The 21,276-nt window shown below is 38.9% G+C and overlaps 2 protein-coding genes across 3 annotated transcripts in view; both read right to left on the bottom strand.

The window, feature by feature from the left end:
- The window catches only part of LOC139952244 (regulator of G-protein signaling 17-like), a 39,046-nt gene extending 37,836 nt beyond the window's left edge, over window positions 1–1,210 (bottom strand). Inside the window, exon 1 of the mRNA XM_071951319.1 lies at window positions 904–1,210. The gene's annotated coding sequence lies outside the window, so the exon portion shown is untranslated. The remainder of the gene's footprint in view (window positions 1–903) is intronic.
- A 2,341-nt stretch (window positions 1,211–3,551) lies between these two features.
- LOC139952476 (trafficking protein particle complex subunit 12-like) lies at window positions 3,552–20,790 on the bottom strand. 2 transcript variants are annotated; one of them, XM_071951613.1, is made up of 12 exons: window positions 20,724–20,790; window positions 18,537–19,889; window positions 17,843–17,959; window positions 17,454–17,567; window positions 12,704–12,842; window positions 11,982–12,094; window positions 10,764–10,836; window positions 10,143–10,216; window positions 9,690–9,788; window positions 8,858–8,958; window positions 7,813–7,900; window positions 3,552–6,749 (listed from the first exon to the last, which is right to left on the bottom strand). In XM_071951613.1, the coding sequence occupies exons 2-12, from the start codon at window positions 19,872–19,874 to the stop codon at window positions 6,507–6,509; spliced, it is 2,499 nt and encodes an 832-aa protein (XP_071807714.1). In that variant the 5' UTR covers window positions 19,875–19,889; window positions 20,724–20,790; the 3' UTR covers window positions 3,552–6,506. The 2 variants fall into 2 exon arrangements, with proteins under 2 accessions (XP_071807714.1, XP_071807713.1); XM_071951612.1 differs by having other exon boundaries at window positions 18,537–19,892; window positions 20,724–20,788.
- Window positions 20,791–21,276: the final 486 nt, after the last annotated feature.

Here is a 21,276-nt window from a genome sequence, read left to right as displayed (position 1 = left end):
TTATGAAAGAAATGCTTAAGTTGTTCAGGAATTCCAAAAAAGGAATTCCATAACTTTTAAAAAGGATTACATATGTTACGTTGTTACTGAAATGTTTCGTTATTGTTTTAATTAGGCGCTGACATTCCCAACAACCGCCTACCAACCAACATTATGGTGGTATAAATGCAAAAGTTAGTTATGGCCCCATGTTCCGGTGTCAGATGCAGTTGTGTCCGCCATGCAATACGGTCCGCTCCAGACTCCCCTGTATATGCAATCGTGTCCGGGGCTATGCAAAAACTGTCCGGCGGACATGTACATGACTGTACAATGTATGTGTACGCGTAAGAGCGAGCGTGCATGCACTGAACCTACGTATATATGCAGCATGAATATTCACGTATTGTCATTCATGACATGCACTTAGCTTGTGAAAAAGGCGAATGTGTTCCGTCGACCAAGGGCGTTTAATTTACTGCAAGGACGGTTTTGCACGGGGGCGGACACAACTGCATAATGCAAATGTGTCCGGGCGGACAAAATTGCATTATGCAGCAGCGTCCGGGCGGACACGTTGCATATGCAAAACCGTCCGGCGGACACTATTGCATATGCAATAATGTCCTCCGGATAGTATTTCATAGAGGACATAATTGCATCTGATACCGGTCCTTTCACTAAACCTTTCACACAAACTGACAACTTTGGTTACCGTTGTTCCTTCTGAAGTCCTTACTCTGTAGGCCTATTCTAATCTAGCATTTTTTTAGACTGACTCTGGGATAGACACGTCAGTCAATTAAACATTGTTCAATCCAATTGAGATTTTAATTAACACAATGATCAGGGTCTTGTACCTATGCTACCGACCGTAAACAAATGGGATATCTACGTTGATATATGAGAGAAGTGTCTACTTACCAAAATAATGTGACTGTTGGTGCAGAAATTGAAAACTACAGAGGGGTCCACTATTAGTAAAGACACATCATGCGAATTTGTAGGCATACACGCTGTGAAATACACTGTTTACTATAAACCATAGCGGTAGCAATCTCCCATATAAAACGTTGAGGTTGACGATATGTAACGTGTTGACAATCAAAACCAAAACAACTTTGATTCTATAGTCTTTCCACTGTGTCCATCACTACAGGCGATTGTCCCACCATCCCATCATAGAGGAAGGACAGATCCCATATAGGCCCAGCCACTTCACCAGCTTGGCATTGAGTACACAATAGAGATCAACCATGCACTTGATACCAACGTTCAAAATGATAAAGTTTATCGCATTTCTGAGTGTTATCTAAGCACTATATCGTGTAAATAAACAAAGACCTCCAGCTAAAGAGACTAACGCCATTTAGATATCACAGTAAAGGTGTTGAATTCAATTGCAAAGCTCTTCTTCAAAGCTAGCTTACGCATGGGTGAGCTTTATCAATTGAATTAGGATCGTGATTTGGAAGAAGAGGATTGGGCTCAAAATTGAAGCGGAACTTCCTGGTTTTACGAAAGAACAAACGAATATCGAAATACAGTTGTCCTCAAAAGGGTTATTACAGGTCAATATTGAAGTATTCAAATTTGTTTTCTAATGCTAGCTCGGCTTCTTTACAATTGCAGGCCTTTGCATGTTGAATATTTTCATCATTTGCAAAGGGCACTTCTATTTGAAAATCTTAAAGTCAATGGGAAACTTTTGAAGGGTACAGGCCAAGACCAGGGGCAACGGAGGTCCTGGCCACCATGGCCTGCGTGTTATTCAAGCCTGTAGTTGACAGTGAATTAAAATCATAAATGTGGCCGGACTTGTTGACACGGTTCATACCAGTTACTCATCGAGTAGACCTACAGGACTAATCAAACTTGAGAAAACATTTATTTTTCATTACATTGCCCTTCTATTTTATCAGTCAATATACAAAGTTGTGTTTGTGTATTCATTTATTCCAGTTAAAATAGTTCCAAGTGCCGTGACTGTCGCGCGAAACAGCACCGTTAAAGTTGCAGGGCGCCGCCAACGTCGCCGTGAAAAACTGCATCGTAGTTACATGTACACGTTTGTATTTTACACAATTTGACAACCAGATTTAATCCTGGAGCTATATGATATAAATAAGATTAAACTAGCAACGAATTCGCCCAGGTTAATAGATGAGATTGACGGGTGGATAATTATACGGACCCCTAATCACGGTTAGAAGTTTTTTTAAGAATTGTGTGTGTGTTTCTTCATGCAGTGTGGTTGGGAAAATAGAACTTAGAAATTCAACCTAACATAGCCCATAATTTGGTCCAATCCACTCCGTATCCTAGTTCAGTTTTGAATAGCATTCATTATGAAATATGGACTTCTGAAAAAGCCGAGACGAACACAGTGAAACAACAAACTATGGACAAGCCCTCATTGCAACCCCGACAATCAAAATTATTCAATTTGGAAACATAACTCAATTAGTGATACGGATTGGACCAATTAATCGGGCTATACACACTGTTACTGTACATTCTTATCCCGATTCGATTCACAACACTCAAACACTCATAAGAAAGACATTCATAAAATCTTAACAGCAAAATGTTCACTTACCAATCTAAATCCACATCAATTCCCACCAATTGATAAAGTCATGGGTTCCCAGAAAAGAGTAATTCCAAAAGCAATTCCTCGCAGTTCAAGCACAGTTTCTTCACTGTTTTCACCATGTGCGTTCTCTTCGCTGACCAAAACATACATTGACCTTTTACAGCCAGTTTACTTTCAGTCGAAGGTAAAAATCTGGAGGGGCAGATTTACAACAGCACTCACTAAAATCCTGAAATTATTGTTTGTTTGTAACATTCTTGAATAAACCGTTAGAGAGTAAAGTCTATAACTATTTATTTGATGCAAAGAGTTTGTTTTAAAAGACATACAAAGATAGTTATGAAATATTACTTACCAGTTTGGTAAGTGCCATACCCACTAATGATAATGGTTTAGTCCAGCGCGCAAGGCCAGTGTGATTTGCATAACAAAAGAAAACCAGGCGTTGCACGCCCAGCAGCAAAAGTGAAAAGTAAATGTCGTCTGCTCACAGATATGAAGGGATGCATGGGGCGTTTTCCAAACTTCGGTTTGTGAATGCTCCGGACTCTGTTTGATTTTTAAATACCGTGTAATATGTATATACTGCTGATGACTGACGACAGAACCACAGCTGTAGTTTGAAAAAGGCCCAGGGGTTTCAATGCACATTCATTGGAGATCAATCGGCAGCCTGAGTTGGGGCTGCTTTTAACACCCAAGCAGATCCTTGTCATTTGATTGGAGGATATTTTTGTCATGTGATAGCTAGGAGGTTATATAAAACAAACAATAAATGATTTTCATTCATGAAAGCTGGAATGTTCCATTCGACTCGGCTCTTTGAAAAGAACATTTCACCTTTCAACTCATGATAATATTCGCACCATTGCACTCATAAACATTCATTATATGTATAATATTTCCATGTTCTTTGAAACAAAATAAGAAAACATTTTCAGTGACATTGTTTTAAATCTATTTTTTATTTGTTTAATGTTACATCATCTGTAGTATAATCTTGTTAAATTTTAAATTTCACAATTAGTTTATCAGTACAAGTTCCAGCATAGTCCTGTTTCCTTCGTGTGTTATAGTCTAGTAGGGTTAGTGGTACATGGCAGGACTTTATACGAGCTGTTTTAACTCTCAAAAGGGGGGCCCAATTCATACAATCGCTTTAAGACATCGGACATGCGTAATTGTCAAAGAACAGTCTTCTCACTTGGTGTATTTCAACATGCATAAAATAACAAACCTGTGGAAATTTGAGCTCAATTGGTCGTCAAAGTCGTGAGATAATAATGAAAGAAAAAAAAACACCCTTGTCACCAAGATGTACGCTTTCAGATACTTGATTTCGAGACCTCAAAATCTAATTTTGGGGTCTCGAAATCAAATTCGTGGAAAATTACTTCTTTCTCAAAAACTTTGTAACTTCAGAGGGAGCTGTTTCTCACAATAATTGCTTGTTACCAAGTAAAGTTTTGTGCTAATAATTATTTTGAGTAATTACCAACAGTGTCCACTGCCTTTAAGCTGAAAACATTGCTTAACAATTGTCTGCTAAGCAAAAATGAGCAGGTTACCAGTCACAAACTGTACAAATGGTATGATAGTCGGGCTGGTAACCTTTGTCTGGTAAGCACATTTTTGTTGTACTCGGCTACTTTTAGCGCTTAAGCAGTTCTATGAAACTGAGCCCAGTTGTGTAGCATCTCTCTAGACTATTAGATAAAATCTACATTATCAAAAAATTAAAAATCTATTTTGTTATATTGATTAATGTGACATGACATCCTTCATTGATATCTATAACCTTTGAGGAATACATTACAATGGTCAAAACGTGTAACCATTACAACATATTTGTGTACACTGGAACCCATTTAATGGCACTGTTTACAGCAAAAGTTTTACTCGTAGTCAATATAACCAATCAGTGCTATGGTCCTGTTCTTAACACTACAGCTGTGAAACTACTTATTCTATTTAAAAACAGACTCCCTTTTTTATACTTAATGGCAAATAATTTCAAAAAGGCAATTTATGGCCTAAAGAACACTGGTTATACCTTGGCCCATATAGAAAAATGGTGCCTAGTTCCTGTGGAATACTACTACTACTAATAATAATAATAATAACCCATTTTTATATAGCGCTTTTCACACCCGGAGGGCATCCCAAAGCGCTTCACATTATTACCCCAGCCGTCGATTTCACCAAACTCTTCCTAACTTAGGATTAATCTTAGGACTTAGGACGAGTAAAGTTCCGTATACAAATACGTAGGACGCATTGAACCCATCCTAAGTTAGGACGGGTTACTCATCCTAACTCGAGTTAGGATTCATCCTAGCGTTTCATGAAATCCGCTGCTGGTCACTGGGCCTTAAATCACTCCTTAAACCATCTCAGCTCCCTGGTGGGGAGTATGCAGCCTGTGCAACATTAATATGCGCTACTCGGCTAAATCAATCACAAGAACCACCTCTGCCCTCACAGGTACCCATTTACCCCTGGGTGGAGAGAAGCAATTATAGTTAAGTGTCTTGCTCAGGGACACAAGTGTCACGACCGGGATTCGAACCCACACTCTACTGAACCGAAGCACCAGAGCTTGAGTTCGGTGCTCTTATCCACTCGGCCACGACACCCTAGTGCCAAGGATAGGGGCTGCTACGTAACACTGGTTCTTAGGGGCTATGGAACACTTGTGCCTAGGTGCTACGGAACACTTGTGCCTGGCCCTGTGGAACCTATGCAACCTGCCTGGCCCTGGGAGCTATGGAACACTAGTGCTTAGGGGCTATATGGAGCACTGGTTGTCAAAGGGCTACAAAACACTTAATCGGGAACTGGATCTACTCCCGATATGATTTAAATTGTCATTTTAACAGAATAACCATGATAGATAATTGCTGACTGATCATGCGCAACATAAGTCTGATCAATGTAAGAAAACTACCACCTCTCAAAAGAGATTTGCAGCAATATCGATCATTGATTTCTTTCTCTGTTTCAGTAAAACAAGAATTACACTATTATTATTATTGACAGCCAAAAGCATAAAACCTAACAACAAATAAAGCAGCAATCTTCAGGATGCAAAAGTCCCTAAAAGTTGAAAATTAATGTTCCAAAAATCAATGCATATAAATAAAAATCCTGTTAATGCTTTAACTTTTTAAGATTATTAGTAATCACTACTCAGCAGCAACTTCTATGAAAAACATTCAACATGAAACATAGCAGCTACAATCATTGTGATAATTTCAGAGTGTTGTAGGCCCAAAGTAGCATACAGTTTAATAGGCAACCTGTTTACAAACGACCATGTAAAGTTTGCAGCAACACCATGTGTGTATCTACTTGCCAGGTAGATTATGTTCTTTTAAGAACCCTTTCTTGCTTTATATTCTACTACCCGCAGAGGAGATTTTTTGAATTCTTTGCAACAGCTTCATAAAATGTTCATAAAATCTTGGTATCTTCAATACCTCTGCACAGCATTGTCACCTCAAAAATAAATCATCATTGAGCGAAGAACAAGGCCTGCTTTATACAAAAGCACAGTATGCTTTATGTGTACACTCAGAACAGTCACGATGCTTTGTCCTTCAAATGGGACGTAAAGCCGTTGGTCCAATGTGTTGTGTAATGCACATAAAATAACCCAGAGCACTTATCAAAAAAGAGAAGGGATTGGCTTTGGTGTTCCTGGTTTAATTGGCCGCATATTGCATACAGCACCTTGTAAACCATAATTACATAACGCTATGTAAAAGGAGTAGATCTCATAATTCAAACGTAGTCCCACATACCTTGCAGGGGAATATTGAACTTAAAGCGCCTTGAGCGTCACTTAGTGACGGATATATGCGCTACGTAATAAGCCATAAACACCTGAATAAAATCTTCAATACCTCAACACGGCATCGTCACCTCGCTTTCATAACATCTTTAAGCAGTCTTTATTGAAACCATCTCCTTTGATTTGATTGACCATTCCTAGTAATGCCTGTTTCTTTTGCGTACTACGAGACGAGTCCAGTTCATAGAGTGTGCACAGATTGAAGAGAAGACCTTCATCTAGGTATTTACTGGGGTTACCGTGAACCAACTTCTCCAAAAGAGATAGAGCTTCTTTTAGTTTTCCCATGTACAGCAGACAGACGGACTGGTTGTTTATTGCCTGTCCAAACAAAAGTCCAAACAAAACTTTATCAATAAGCAAATTGTTGTGTTAGATTTAGATATTGACATGCTTGATCCAAAGTTCCCACATGAATTTCTCAGACTATTAAGACAATGGGTGCATTCGATTAGCTTCCCTGTGTCGACCCCGCAGTGCTCACTTGAGTGAGCCCCTGACAAGAGCTAATTGAATGATCACTCATTCTCGTGGTGATGTCATGAACCTGGGACCAGCCCCAAGTCACCCACTCCACAAGCAGGGCACTCGGAGGCCGACCCGGGTGAGCCCCTGGAATGCGTCACAGCATTTGGAATGTACCGGGGGCAAACAGAGGTCACATGATTAGGGGGCAAGCTTTTGCGTAGTTATGTAAGAGACGGTGAACGCCCATACACAATTCTGAAAGGATGTGTATGGCACAATGGTACCAGTGTTTGGCTCATCTGGAAGTTGATATGCAAAGGCTTGCCCTGAAACTGTCTCTGTAGTCTGAGGACTTCCAATGTAAGCAGTACATTGTGACTAAGCAAGTCATTGTACCAGACATTATTCAAATGGAGAGTATTTTTTTTTAGTATTGGTACAATTCAGGGTTTGTCCTTAACTTTTTCAAATACTAGCCAGCATGAACAGCTAGCTTGTCACTTTACTAGTCCATCGGTTCTGTCCTAGTCCATATTTCAACACTGAACTTGCCAGGCGGACCACTCGGAGAGAATACTGACTGGTCCTCAGATCAGGGCCCAATTTCATAGTGCTGCTAAGCACAAAAATGTGCTTAGCATGAAATTTCTCCCTCGATAAAAACAGGAAGGCCAACCAAATTTCCATGTGATTTCCAGGACAAGCAAACAACAGCTGAATACCATGTAAGAAAGCAACATGCAACAAATGGAAATTTAGTTGGTAATCCTGTTTCCATCAAGGAAACATTTTGATGCTAAGCAAACTTTTGTGCTTAGCAGCTCTAGGAACTAGGGCCCTGGTGTTTTAACTGGCATTTGGCCAGTAGACCACTGTTAAGGGAGTGTGGCTGCACCATGTTTATGACTTTACTCACCTTAAAGTTTTCAGGATCAATCTTCAATACTTCATCAAAATACTTTCTTGCTTCAGGGTACTGGTTCTGTGCCATTTGCATGAAGGCTCTGTGAAAAAGTAAAGGAAATATTGCTTATTGTCAATAATCAGTGCACTTTTAAATCCACTAGTACCTTAGATAATATTCGAACCCAAGAACTACCAAGGAATGTAGTTATCTATACAATGCTTCTTTATCAAACTTGATATAGTCATAAATCTACCAGCACCTTCGATGGAATTTGAACCAAAGAATCTTTAAGGTAGATATCTTGACACAAGACATTAACCTTCCACTCAACCAATCAAAGCATTGATTGACTTACACTGGATCCTGTGAACCCCTATAAATAAGCCCACTTATCTCTTACCTCTTCAGTCTCCTGACGATGACTAGAGCAAGCTAGTCGAAACATTGAGACCAACCCAAGAACTGACTCCGCGGTAGTACAGTTAACTACGATCCTATAAGCTAAAGTAGTAGTCCCAGCCTATATCTATACCATCTGCCCAGGTAATAGTTATAAGCAGGACAGTTCTTTTCAGAACTGAGAAGTCTCCTGAACACCCGAAAAATCTACTCCGCGGTAGTAGAATTAAGCAAGACAGTTCTCTAAGAACAAACTCTACCTGGCAAGTAGATACACACATGGTGTTTACCGCAAACCAAATATATATTGATACCTCACCATGCAATGCCTCAAATCCTAAATAAGAACTCAGTGGTTATAAATTCAAAGGGTCTACAGGGATTCGTGAAATATACCAGTGATTTCATCACTAAACTATCAAGCTTGTGAAATTAAATAGGATTTACAGACTCTCATCAGCAACCCCCCCCCCACACCCCCCCCCCCCCCCCACGCCCACAAAAACAGGCACCATATGATAACATGGATCAGTGTCTTTCTTGCCTTTGATGGTCAATTCATTCATGAAAGTATAAAAGCAAACGGGGTCTATGACAAAATCTTGAAGCACGGACAAAATACAGTAGGATGATCGTAAGGCAAAATGCCACTTACTTATTCATGAGGATGATTGCTTTTGATGAGATGCTATCATTTCCGTGGTAGCTTTTCTCTGCCCTTGTGAATGCTTCCTGTGCAGATTTCAGATCACCCAGCTATGTCAAAAAAAATGATAACGGAATCCAAATTCAAAAGTCAGGAACAATGTAGTAATGGAAAACCACATGCAATCTATATCATAATTCTATAAGGCACTGGACCCTATTGGTAACTATTCAATTGTTAGCAAAAAAACTTAAAGACCTTGACACTATTGGTAAAAGTCAAAGACTAGTCATCTCACACGTGCGCGCCATTCTGTACACGCGTTGAATATGAAACACACCTTAGAGTTTGTGTTTATTGAACGCTACGCAATGCTGTCTTGTCAACTTACGAAATGGTCGCACAAACACACGCTGAGCGATGCCAGTTTTGTCAACATAGAAAATGGCCGCCTGCGCGCATGCCGGGTCGCGTATATAGGCCAGTGCGCCCTCTAGTTCTTATATATAACTCTATGGGGCTGTGTCCTCATGATCAAAGCAGGCCTGTGTCTGTGCATAAAACTATGAACTCTCACTATAAGCCTTCACGGTACCACGGTATTCAACAATCCATTACCTCCCGCCTTCTCACTTTAGTGTCACTGGTTCCCTTCTGCGCACTACATATGTTAACATGGAACAGGCTATTGGGACCATAGGCTGGTTCCAAATGGTCGAATACAGTGGTCAACCATTGGTCGACCAGCCTGGGTTCCAGTTAAAAGAGTCAACATTTAGTTAACCATGGTGCACACTCGAACTTTGCTGTAGAAATGTGACATCAGTGAGAAGACACTCACCTGTAGAAATATTCGTCCGATACCAGACAATAAACTGCTCTCATTCTTAGCATCTTTGATCAAAAGCTTCTCATACACAGCGACTGACTGTTTGAAGTCCTGGACGCGAAAGTAAGAAAAGACAAACTCATTAAATATAAATGGAAATGCTTAGTTTTTTTTTAAAGCAACAAATGCATATAGATGGGTTGGACTAAGCGTCATCGACCACCATATTTGATGAAATGTGCACGCGGCAAGACTATCATTGGTTGAAAGTTGTGCGCAGCGGGTAAACGCATGCACTTTTTCCACATGGCGGTCGATGACGCTTAGTGCAATCCATTTGTACGGCATCTCCGTTTTGATGGTAGAACATTTCTTAAGCCGCATCTGTGATACACGAAGTGTGGGCCTTGGACAATACTGTTTACCGAAAGGGTCCAATGGCTTTAATGTCAGAGCAATTCTTACCTTCATTGAAAGCAGGCAGTTTCCGATTGAATACATCACCCGGACTTCTCTAGACTTCCACAAGTCAACAGATGCTGAAAATAAAAGTCAAATCATAAATGTTTTTTATTTCTTTTTCCAGAGAAAGAAAGACATTCTTGGTTCCGCTTTGATCAGAATTCTGCGCTTACAAATATCGTTTACAGAATAAGGTCAAAATCTCTATCCTAGTTGTGCAAGTGAAGAGTGCTAAGCAACAAATCCTTGCTAACCTGTGAAAAAAACCTATGTTAAGTGCAATGCAGGGGCCAATTTCATAGACCTGCTTAAGCAAAAAATTTGTTGAGCACGAAAATAGCTTGCTTATTTTACACGTTACTGGCAAAAAATTCATGCCATATTCATTGCTTGTGACTGGTATTTAGTAGCTGTTTACTTAGCATAACAATTGAGTGGAGTCTTGGCCAGTAATCTGATTTTACTAAGCATGGATTATTTTGCTTACGCAGAAGTTTGTGCTTAAGCAACTCTATGAAATTGGCCCCTGGTCTGAGCCAAATTCCCAAAAGCCTGTAAGCACAGACAAATCTTGCTTCATAAAATGAGAACTTAGTTATTCTTGTGCTTTTCAAGCAGTCTCACCTTGTCTGTTTTCTTCTGTGAGTTCAATCTCCGTTCCATACTCACTCAAACCACACTCCAAATGGTACAGGATCTGAACGGAAATCAAAATGGAACAAGTTTAAACTCAAGCTATCATTTTACTCTGGTTGTGAAGCCAATGGTTCTCTGGCAAAGCAAACTTAATCCTTTCACTAAACCAAGAACTCAATGGAGAGAAAACATGGAAGAAAGTTTCAGTTTTAGATGTGGGAGGAAAACCAATACAATTATTCCAGAGAAAACCCACACAATCAAGTAGAGATTGAAAACCCAATCCCAAAAGTGTCCCTGGCAGGTTTTGAACAGGGGTCCTACAGGTGGAAGGTGAGGAAAAAAACACTATGCCAACACGGTATAAGATCTGAAAGTAAACCAATATGTCATCATGTATTCAGTGGTTGGGTTTCTTGTCTCTAGGCGGTAGTGGGTTTTTTTCAGCCTCTATATCTCTACTGATCACGTCGAAGTAGTTGAGTGGTCGAGGTCCTCTATTAGGGCACGGCAGTCTCCAATATAACACGTCAGGAATGACCTGGTCTTTGGCACCAAAGCAGTGACCTGCAAAGTGGACTCTGCTTTGAGCAACAGTAGCAGAGATTGGTGGAATGTCTCTGTAGATCTGTTCTTTGGTCTCGTGCTCACGCCATGTTTTTTTTTTCCGTCTACTTAAACTCAGAAGCAATGAGTAGGAACGGGAATCATCAAAGCTTAATCATCCCTTCATCATCCAACAAGTTGCCGATTAAATTTGATGAAGAGAGACAAAAGTTTGGAGTGCTGTCTCTAATGTCACTCACAGCTACTGTTTATGCAAAAAAAATATGTTACTTCAGAGAGTGTCGTTTCTCACAATTTTTGTTTTACTATGTTGTCTCAAGTTCTGGTCACACCACTTGTGTCCTTAATTAAGAAAATCAAATTAAAATTGCTTTTCAATGGGATCAAAAAGGTACCTCTGTGGGTATTGACCCCATTTTTTGTAGATGCCACAGTAAAGCCTGGTTCATACTTCCTGCGAATCGATACAAATTTTGACTTTAGAAATTCGCAATGAATTATTCGCATTAGTTCTAATGTGCTAAACTCCTGCGAAACTTTCGCAGCTAAAACAGGGCTGTGACGTCAAAATTTGTATCGCATTCGCAGGAAGTATGGACCGGGCTTTAGCTTCAATGTGACAAAGGAATCTTCCATTACCTTGGAGGTGATATCCAGTACGTGATACAGTCTATTGAGTGAATCCTGGTGCTTTCCAAGGTACAGCGGCAGCTCAGCGTGAAGCACACGTAACGAAAAGGGTACCATACTACCTGAAGTGGATAACAGTACAAATATTTATATTTGGTTTGCGGAAACACCATTCAATAACATCTACTTTACATTGTTTAAGTGTTTTTATAGACCCCTTGCACTGATGTCACTCACAGCTACTGCTTATGCAAAAAGGTACGTTACTTCAGAGGGAGCCGTTTCTCACAAAGTTTTACTCTATCAACAGCTCTCCATTGCTCGTTATCAAGTACGTTTTATGCCAATAATTATTTCTAGTAACTACCAACAGTGCCTAGTGCATAGAGTTATACACAAGAACTAGAGGGCGCACTGGCCTATCTACTCGATCCGGCATGCGCGCAGGCGGCCATTTTCTAAGTTGACAAGACAGGCATCCCACAGCGTGTGTTTGTGCGGCCATTTTGTTAGTTGTCAAAACAGCACCGCATAGCGTTCAGTAAACACAAACTCCAACATGTGTTTCATATTCAATGCGCGAACATAATGGCGCGCGCGTGTCTCCTTGCGGTCATGTCGCGCTCATGCAAGAAGCATCACCAGTGCGCCCTCTAGTTCTTATATATAACTCTATGGTCTAGTGCCTCTATGAAATTTAGCCCAGTTCTTAGGAAGGCTAGCAACCTTACCTTTGCGGCCAGGAAAAAGGTCCGGATAATACTCAAAATAAATATCTGGCCTGTCGAGATTGCCGAATGCCTCACACTCTACTTCTGCCATGCTGTACTGCTGTAACTTGATCAATAAAGCTATACGAGTCAGCCATATCTACAAGGAGAAAGATCAGTTAGACAAGTTGTTAAACTTCATAGATAAATGGGATTTGAGGCATTGCATGGTCAGGTATATTTGGTTTGCGGTAACACCATGTGTGTATCGTACTAGCTGGGTAAATTATGTTCTTTTTAGAACTTGTCTTGCTTTATATTCTACTACCGCGGAGTAGATTTTTGGAATTCGGGAGACTTCTCAGTTGTGAAAAGAACTGTCCTGATTATTAACTACTACCTGGAAGGTAGAAAATCGGCCAGGACCACTACTTTAGCTTTATAGGATTGAGGGGAGTTGTCGTTTTAATTGGTCTCAACGTTTCAACTAGCTTGTTCTAGTCATCGTAAGGAGATGGACTTCATGATGTTACGCTTTCTTAAAGGCAGTGGACACTATTGGTAATTACTCAAACTTTAGTAGTCTCAACAAAAATCACGCATCAAACAAAATAAGTTTATGGTCTCTACAAACTACACATTTAAAAAAATGTTCTCCACAAAGATACCTAACTATTTCAAAAATACAATTTTAATGATCTTGAAAAAGTTACCTAACTATTTCAAAAACACAATTTTCATAGTCTCCACAAAAAAAAACTAATTATTCAAAAAGTACAATTTTAGAGGTCCCAACAAAATAAACTAACTAAAAATCATTTTATGGTCTCTACTACGTTGCAGATGAACATTTAGTGGTCTCCACAAAGTTACCAAATGAATATTTAACGGTTTCCAAAAAGTCACCAAATGAACATTTATTGGTCTCCAAAAAGTTGTCAAATGAAAAATTAAAGGTCTCCACAAAGTTGCAAAATGAACATTTAGTGGTCTCCACAAAGTTGCAAATGAACATTTAATGGTCTAAAAGAAACTGCAAAAAAAGTTGAAAATGAATATTTAATGGTCTCCAAAAAGTTGCCAAATGAACATTTAATGGTCTCCAAAAAGTTGCAAATGAACATTTAATGGTCTCCAAAAAGTTGCAAATGAACATTTAATGGTCTCCAAAAAGTTGCAAATGAACATTTAATGGTCTCCAAAAAGTTGCAAATGAACATTTAATGGTCTCCAAAAAGTTGCAGATGGACATTTAATGGTCTCCAAAAAGTTGTCAAATGAATATTTAATGGTCTCCAAAAAGTTGTCAAATGAATATTTAATGGTCTCCACTAAGTTGCAAATGAACATTTAATGGTCTCCAAAAAGTTGCAAATGAACATTTAATGGTCTCCAAAAAGTTGCAAATGAACATTTAATGGTCTCCAAAAAGTTGTCAAATGAACATTTAATGGTCTCCAAAAAGTTGCCAAACGAACATTTAATGGTCTCCAAAAAGTTGCAAATGAACATTTAATGGTCTCCCAAAAGTTGCAGATGGACATTTAATGGTCTCCAAAAAGTTGTCAAATGAATATTTAATGGTCTCGAATAAGTTGCAAATGAACATTTAATGGTCTCCAAAAAGTTGCAAATGAACATTTAATGGTCTCCAAAAAGTTGCAAATGAACATTTAATGGTCTCCAAAAAGTTGCAAATGAACATTTAATGGTCTCCAAAAAGTTGCCAAACGAACATTTAATGGTCTCCAAAAAGTTGCAGATGAACATTTAATGGTCTCCAAAAAGTTGCAGATGGACATTTAATGGTCTCCAAAAAGTTGTCAAATGAATATTTAATGGTCTCCAAAAAGTTGTCAAATGAATATTTAATGGTCTCAAATAAGTTGCAAATGAACATTTAATGGTCTCCAAAAAGTTGCAAATGAACATTTAATGGTCTCCAAAAAGTTGCAAAAAGAACATTTAATGGTCTCCAAAAAGTTGCAAATGAACATTTAATGGTCTCCAAAAAGTTGCAATTGAAAATTTAATGGTCTCCAAAAAGTTGCAGATGGACATTTAATGGTCTCCAAAAAGTTGTCAAATGAACATTTAATGGTCTCCAAAAAGTTGCCAAACGAACATTTAATGGTCTCCAAAAAGTTGCAAATGAACATTTAATGGTCTCCCAAAAGTTGCAGATGGACATTTAATGGTCTCCAAAAAGTTGTCAAATGAATATTTAATGGTCTCGAATAAGTTGCAAATGAACATTTAATGGTCTCCAAAAAGTTGCAAATGAACATTTAATGGTCTCCAAAAAGTTGCAAATGAACATTTAATGGTCTCCAAAAAGTTGCAAATGAACATTTAATGGTCTCCAAAAAGTTGCCAAACGAACATTTAATGGTCTCCAAAAAGTTGCAGATGAACATTTAATGGTCTCCAAAAAGTTGCAGATGGACATTTAATGGTCTCCAAAAAGTTGTCAAATGAATATTTAATGGTCTCCAAAAAGTTGTCAAATGAATATTTAATGGTCTCAAATAAGTTGCAAATGAACATTTAATGGTCTCCAAAAAGTTGCAAATGAACATTTAATGGTCTCCAAAAAGTTGCAAAAAGAACATTTAATGGTCTCCAAAAAGTTGCAGATGGACATTTAATGGTCTCCAAAAAGTTGTCGAATGAACATTTAATGGTCTCCAATAAGTTGCAAATGAACATTTAATGGTCTCCAAAAGGTTGTCAAATGAACATTTAATGGTCTCCAAAAAGTTGTCAAATGAACATTTAATAGTCTCCAAAAAGTTGCAATTGAAAATTTAATGGTCTCTAAAAAGTTGGAAATGAACATTTAATGGTCTCCAAAAAGTTGTCAAATGAAAAATTAATGGTCTCAAATAAGTTGCAATTGAAAATTTAATGGTCTCCAAAAAGTTGCAATTGAAAATTTAATGGTCTCCAAAAAGTTGCAAATGAACATTTAATGGTCTCCAATAAGTTGCCAAATGAAAAATTAATGGTCTCCATTTGGAAATCTTTTGAAGACCATTAAATGTTAATTTGGCATGTTTATGGAGACCATTAAATAATCATTTCCAACTTATTGGAGACCATTAAATAATCATTTCCAACTTATTGGAGACCATTAAATGTCCATTTAAAAACTTTGTGGAGACCATTAAATCTTCACTTTAAACTTTTTGGAGACCATTAAAAGTTCATTTGCAACTTTTTGGAGACCATTAAATGTTCATTTGCAACTTTTTGGAGACCATTAAATGTTCATTTGGCAACTTTTTGGAGACCATTAAATGTTCATTTGCAACTTTTTGGAGACTATTAAAATGTTCTTTTGAGAACTTTTTGGAGACCATTAAATGTTCATTTCCAACTTTTTGGAGACCATTAAATGTTCATTTACAACTTTTTGGAGACCATTACATGTTCATTTGGCAACTTTTTGGAGACCATTAAATGTTCATTTGCAACTTTTTTGAGACCATCAAATTTTCGTTTGGCAACTTATTGGGGACCATTAAATGTTCATTTTGGCAAATTTTTGAGACCATTAAATGTTCATTTGGCAACTTTTTGGAGACCATTAAATGTTCGTTTGGCAACTTAGTGGAGACCATTAAATATTTATTTGAAACTTTTTGGAGACCATTAAATGTTCATTTGGCAACTTAGTGGAGACCATTAAATGTTCATTTCCAACTTTTTGGAGACCATTAAATGTTCATTTGGCAACTTTTTGGAGACCATTAAATGTTCATTTGACAACTTAGTGGAGACCATTAAATGTTCATTTGCAACTTTTTTTGAGACCATTAAATGTTCATTTGCAACTTAGTGGAGACCATTAAATGTTCATTTGCAACTTTTTGGAGACCATTAAATGTTCATTTGCCACTTTTTTGGAGACCATTAATGTTCATTTGGCAACTTAGTGGAGACCATTAAATGTTCATTTGCAACTTTTTGGAGACCATTAAATGTTCATTTGCCACTTTTTTGGAGACCATTAAATGTTCATTTGGCAACTTAGTGGAGACCATTAAATGTTCATTTGCAACTTTTTGGAGACCATTAAATGTCCATTTAGCAACTTTGTGGAGACCATTAAATGTTCATTTGGCAACTTATTGGAGACAATTAAATGTTCATTTGCAACTTTTTGGAGACCATTAAATGTTCATTTGCAACTTTTTGGAGACCATTAAATGTTCATTTGGCAACTTAGTGGAGACCATTAAATGTTCATTTGACAACTTTTTGGAGACCATTAAATGTTCATTTGCAACTTTTTGGAGACCATTAAATGTTCTTTTTGCAACTTTTTGGAGACCATTAAATGTTCATTTGCAACTTAGTGGACACCATTAAATGTTCATTTGCAACTTAGTGGACACCATTAAATGTTCATTTGCAACTTTTTGGAGACCATTAAATGTTTATTTGGAACTTTTTGGAGACCATTAAATGTTCATTTGGCAACTTTTTGGAGACCATTAAATGTTCATTTGCAACTTTTTGGAGACCATTAAATGTTCATTTGGCAACTTAGTGGAGACCATTAAATGTTCATTTGGCAACTTATTGGAGACCATTAAATGTTCATTTGCAACTTTTTGGAGTCCATTAAATGTTCATTTTCGTCAAGTTTTAAACTAATTGGATACCAAAGATTAAACGAACCAATCCAAAATAAACCAAAATTTATTCTTGGGATTGGGGTGGGGGGAGGGGATGGACAAACCCTTTCTCTCGTTCGATGACCAACCTGAAATGAGCGAGGGGTATGCTTAGATGGCAATCCAGCTTGACCTTTGCCCTGGTTAAGAGAAGTCAACAACATTCCCGTCAACTCCAGGGCTGCTCTTAAACAACCTGTATCCTGTTGATCAGTAGCAATATTAAAAACAAGATGTAAATAAAAAAACAAAATTATTTTGTCTCTAAATTAAATTGTCGAAAATAGAATTAGCTGTTGCAAACTGTTTACCAATCAAAAGGGCCTATGGTATAAATGCAAAAAACAGTTAACAGTCTGGTGTCTCGACCCTAGCACTCGATGTCTTGGAGGCTAAATGACAACACAACAAACATGAACAGGTAACTCAGTTAGTTACACTTAGTTACCTGTTCATGTTTGTTAGAAATTAGACTTGCCAGTAATTTCTTGAGTCCCTCGTCATCACGAGTAACTTGGTTGACAGTCAGAGCTACTCGTTTACTGGCCTCGGCATCACCCATGTATCGATAGACTAGCTCCTTCACTGGGTCACCCTGGTTTAGAATAAATGAATAATGTATGACTAGTTTATGAATTATTCACTTACGATACATTAGCTCCTTCACTGGGTCACCCTGATAATAAATAATGTATATAGTTAATTAATTATTCATGAGATAAAATGCAATATGTCTGTTAGGGTTTGATTGGTCTCGCAGTATAGTGAATCATGATTTTAATTGTTTTGCAATGGTTTCTGGAATATCGTTAAAATAATCAGTACTTTGCAACGTAACAAAAAGTGTTAAGTCTCAGTTTTATTAATATAAACTGCATATCTTGCACAAAATATAGGCCCAGTAGCTGTGTACACAAATGTATCTGTGTGTCATTGGTTTTGGTGTACCACAGGAGATCAATTTTTAGTTCTCCTCGCAATGACACCACCAGGTTGTTTTCAGTGTGAACGTTTCGCAGCTGTTGCAAATTGTTCGTTGCGAATTTGTGATGTCAAAATTCACTTCGCTTCGCATTCGCAGGAAGAAAGAACCGGGCTTAAGGGAAATATTTAGCACTGACATTGCGTTATACAAACTCATCCCAAGTTTTAGAGCGAAATTTTCATCTTACTTGCTGCTCCTCCAGAATAATTCCAGGCATTGTGAGTTGAGCTCTGTCGACATACTCGGTCCCCTGGAGAGCGGACATTCTATTGTTGAGGATGTTCTGCGTCGCAATGGATGGAAGCCAAGCATCGTGTCTGCGATCACTCTGACTTGTTGTTAACGCTGTCGTGAAGCTATCATCGATGGAATGACTTGGAGAAAAGAGCCGTGGCAGTTGGGATGGAGGGGGGTATGGTTGAGCTGGTGGCTGCTTGGGAGCTCCTACAGGAGCTTGGGGTACGGGTTGTGGGGTTTCTGATACAGGAGGGGCTTCCGGGGTTTTTGGTGAAGAAGATGTGGAGTGATTCTTGGCGAATGCCACCTCGAAGGAGTTTCCTTCACCTTGGTTCTGGACACTGCAAACATGTGGACTTGTTACCTCTGGAAGAGGGGAATGTGGGGATAGAGTTTGTTCTTGGGTATCGGAGTTGGCTGCTGGACCCTCTTGAGACAGTTCTAGAAGGGTCTGCTTAGTTGACGTGACATCTTGGGATGATGCCTTATTCTCAAATGATAACTCTTCTGTAAAACCCGCACTGGGTGACTTTGACAAGTCTATGGAGGGGTCAGAGGGCAAATCCTGACCCAGAAGGTTCTCTTCTGGAACTGTTTTATTGTCTTCGTCCAATCGTGGGGATTCCATCGAGCCTTGGAATCCATCTCCACCGCTTGTGAAAGAATCAAAGAAGTTTTTGTCTTCAGTACCAGAGTCTGACGCAACCTCCTCCTCCTTGAAGAAACTACTGATGGCAGGCTGATCACCGGCTGTGGTTGTCTCTGTTCCCAAGCTCTGTTTGAAACTTTCTTCCCCAAATATCTCTGAATCCGTAAATTGAAACTGGGCTCCAGGGCTTCCAATCGGCTGTGACTCAAATCCATCCACGGATGATTGTCTCTTAACTTCCACCTTTAGACTTTCCAAGTTGGTGACATCTTCTTTGAGCGATTCGTCGACTGCCGGGTGAACAGATTCCGTGGTTGCAGCTTGGGTTTTAATTGGAAATCCATCTGAAGAAGCTGTCGAGACAATATCAGTCGCTTCCCCGAAGAGGCTGGCATCAAATGGTTTGGGAGAACCGACCTTAGTCTCTTGCGCCTCACCCGTCGTTTCTGTCTGCCCAGTCTCCTCCTCTCGGCCAAGCCCAGTTGCCTCCTGGCTCGTGTCCGTTCCTTGGCTTATGGTGTCGTCAAGAGGAACTGAATCTTGGGAGACACTGTCTAGGTTGATCACATCTCCAACGGTGGCAGAGACTGGTTTATCTGGTGCGTCTAAGAACAATTCATTCTCAGAATCAGGATCCATCTTGGATGGCTCGACCTACTACACAAACACAAATATCTGAAAATAAAATTGTGTCTTCAAGAAATTTATGTTTGGTTTTGTGGAAAAATTGTGATACTCTACTTGAATGTTATTCCTAGAACACAGCAGGCCTTGGGAATTAATCCCCAGCACCCACAGCAATTACCGTGGTGCCCTGTGCTTTTGCTGTGGTTCCCTGTGCAGAGTCTCTTACAAATCATTGTTGTACGTTTACCTCAAAGTAGTGCCCTCATTACCAGGAAAAATCATGTGCCCCTTCAAGAGCGAAGTTTGAGGCCTGACACAGAACGATACAGTGTCCAACTCCAATGACAGTTTTATATGGTTTTATACGGAAGTCGTGAATAGAATTTGGACTTGGTTATACTTATGGTACTTGAAACCATAGTCTTACATTGGACAGTTGAAACTGTGTATGATCACCACACACAAGTGATAAGAAATAAGTCTATATAAAATAAGCTGTGTTGGACACCTCCATTGCACTGACCCTAGAGCAAGGAACTGACAACGTTCTACACCAACCCAGGGGGCAGATTCACAGTCCGCACATCGTGTCTCGTCAGTACATGACCTATGCATTGAAGGAATCGGCTGCCTAAATTAGTGCTAAATTGCAATGCCTTGCAGTGGTGCACTGCAAAAGCGCCGCCTCTACATTCATACAGTAACACAGTACACAGAACGGCGGCCAAAATGCGAGTATTACTTTTGCATTTTATGAGCGTTTTTAATTAGGGGATCGCCAAAAATGAGTATCAATATTATGAATTGACTCTACTGATAGTACATTTAAGTTAAGAGATATTAAAATTGTGGGCGTTTTACCTGTTTTTATGCAGCTACTTTGAACCGTGAGTTACGCCTATTCCGACGTATGTTTTGTTGATAAGTGATCGTGTCAAGTTTTGGCAAGAGAGGGCGCACTACAGGTTGACCGCTAGCAGCAGATGAGTAGCCCAACCATTGATCTTTATTTCATCGCATCACCCGACTAAATAAACTCCCATAGCATTTAGTGCTTAATATTAAAAAATACACGAAAAATACTTAAAAGTCTCGCAGCTTTATATAGCAAAAAGACAATGATTAATTGACCATTGAACTTTAATCCTGTGCCCAATGCCCTTGAGTTATTCCCCCTCAAAATAAAAAATACCAGTGTATTTTTGCCAAAGGTCCAAGCATCAATCTTGAAAAATGTTCCACATCTCCCAGCAAAATATGCTCATTTTATTTCAGGGCCTATGTCATCCAAAACACCTCAAGTTGGAAGTCAACAACCCCATGTCATAATTGGGCAAAATCTGTACACTGCACCCCATTTTCTTGGGGTCTCAAAATCAGTCTAGAAAAAAAGATCTAAACTGTTCTCTGACAA

This window comes from Asterias amurensis, chromosome 20 (assembly GCF_032118995.1).
Source record: "Asterias amurensis chromosome 20, ASM3211899v1".
Classification (NCBI taxonomy): Eukaryota; Metazoa; Echinodermata; class Asteroidea; order Forcipulatida; family Asteriidae; genus Asterias; species Asterias amurensis.
Note: the sequence above shows the minus strand (reverse complement) of the source record. Positions and strands in the feature narration are given on the sequence as shown.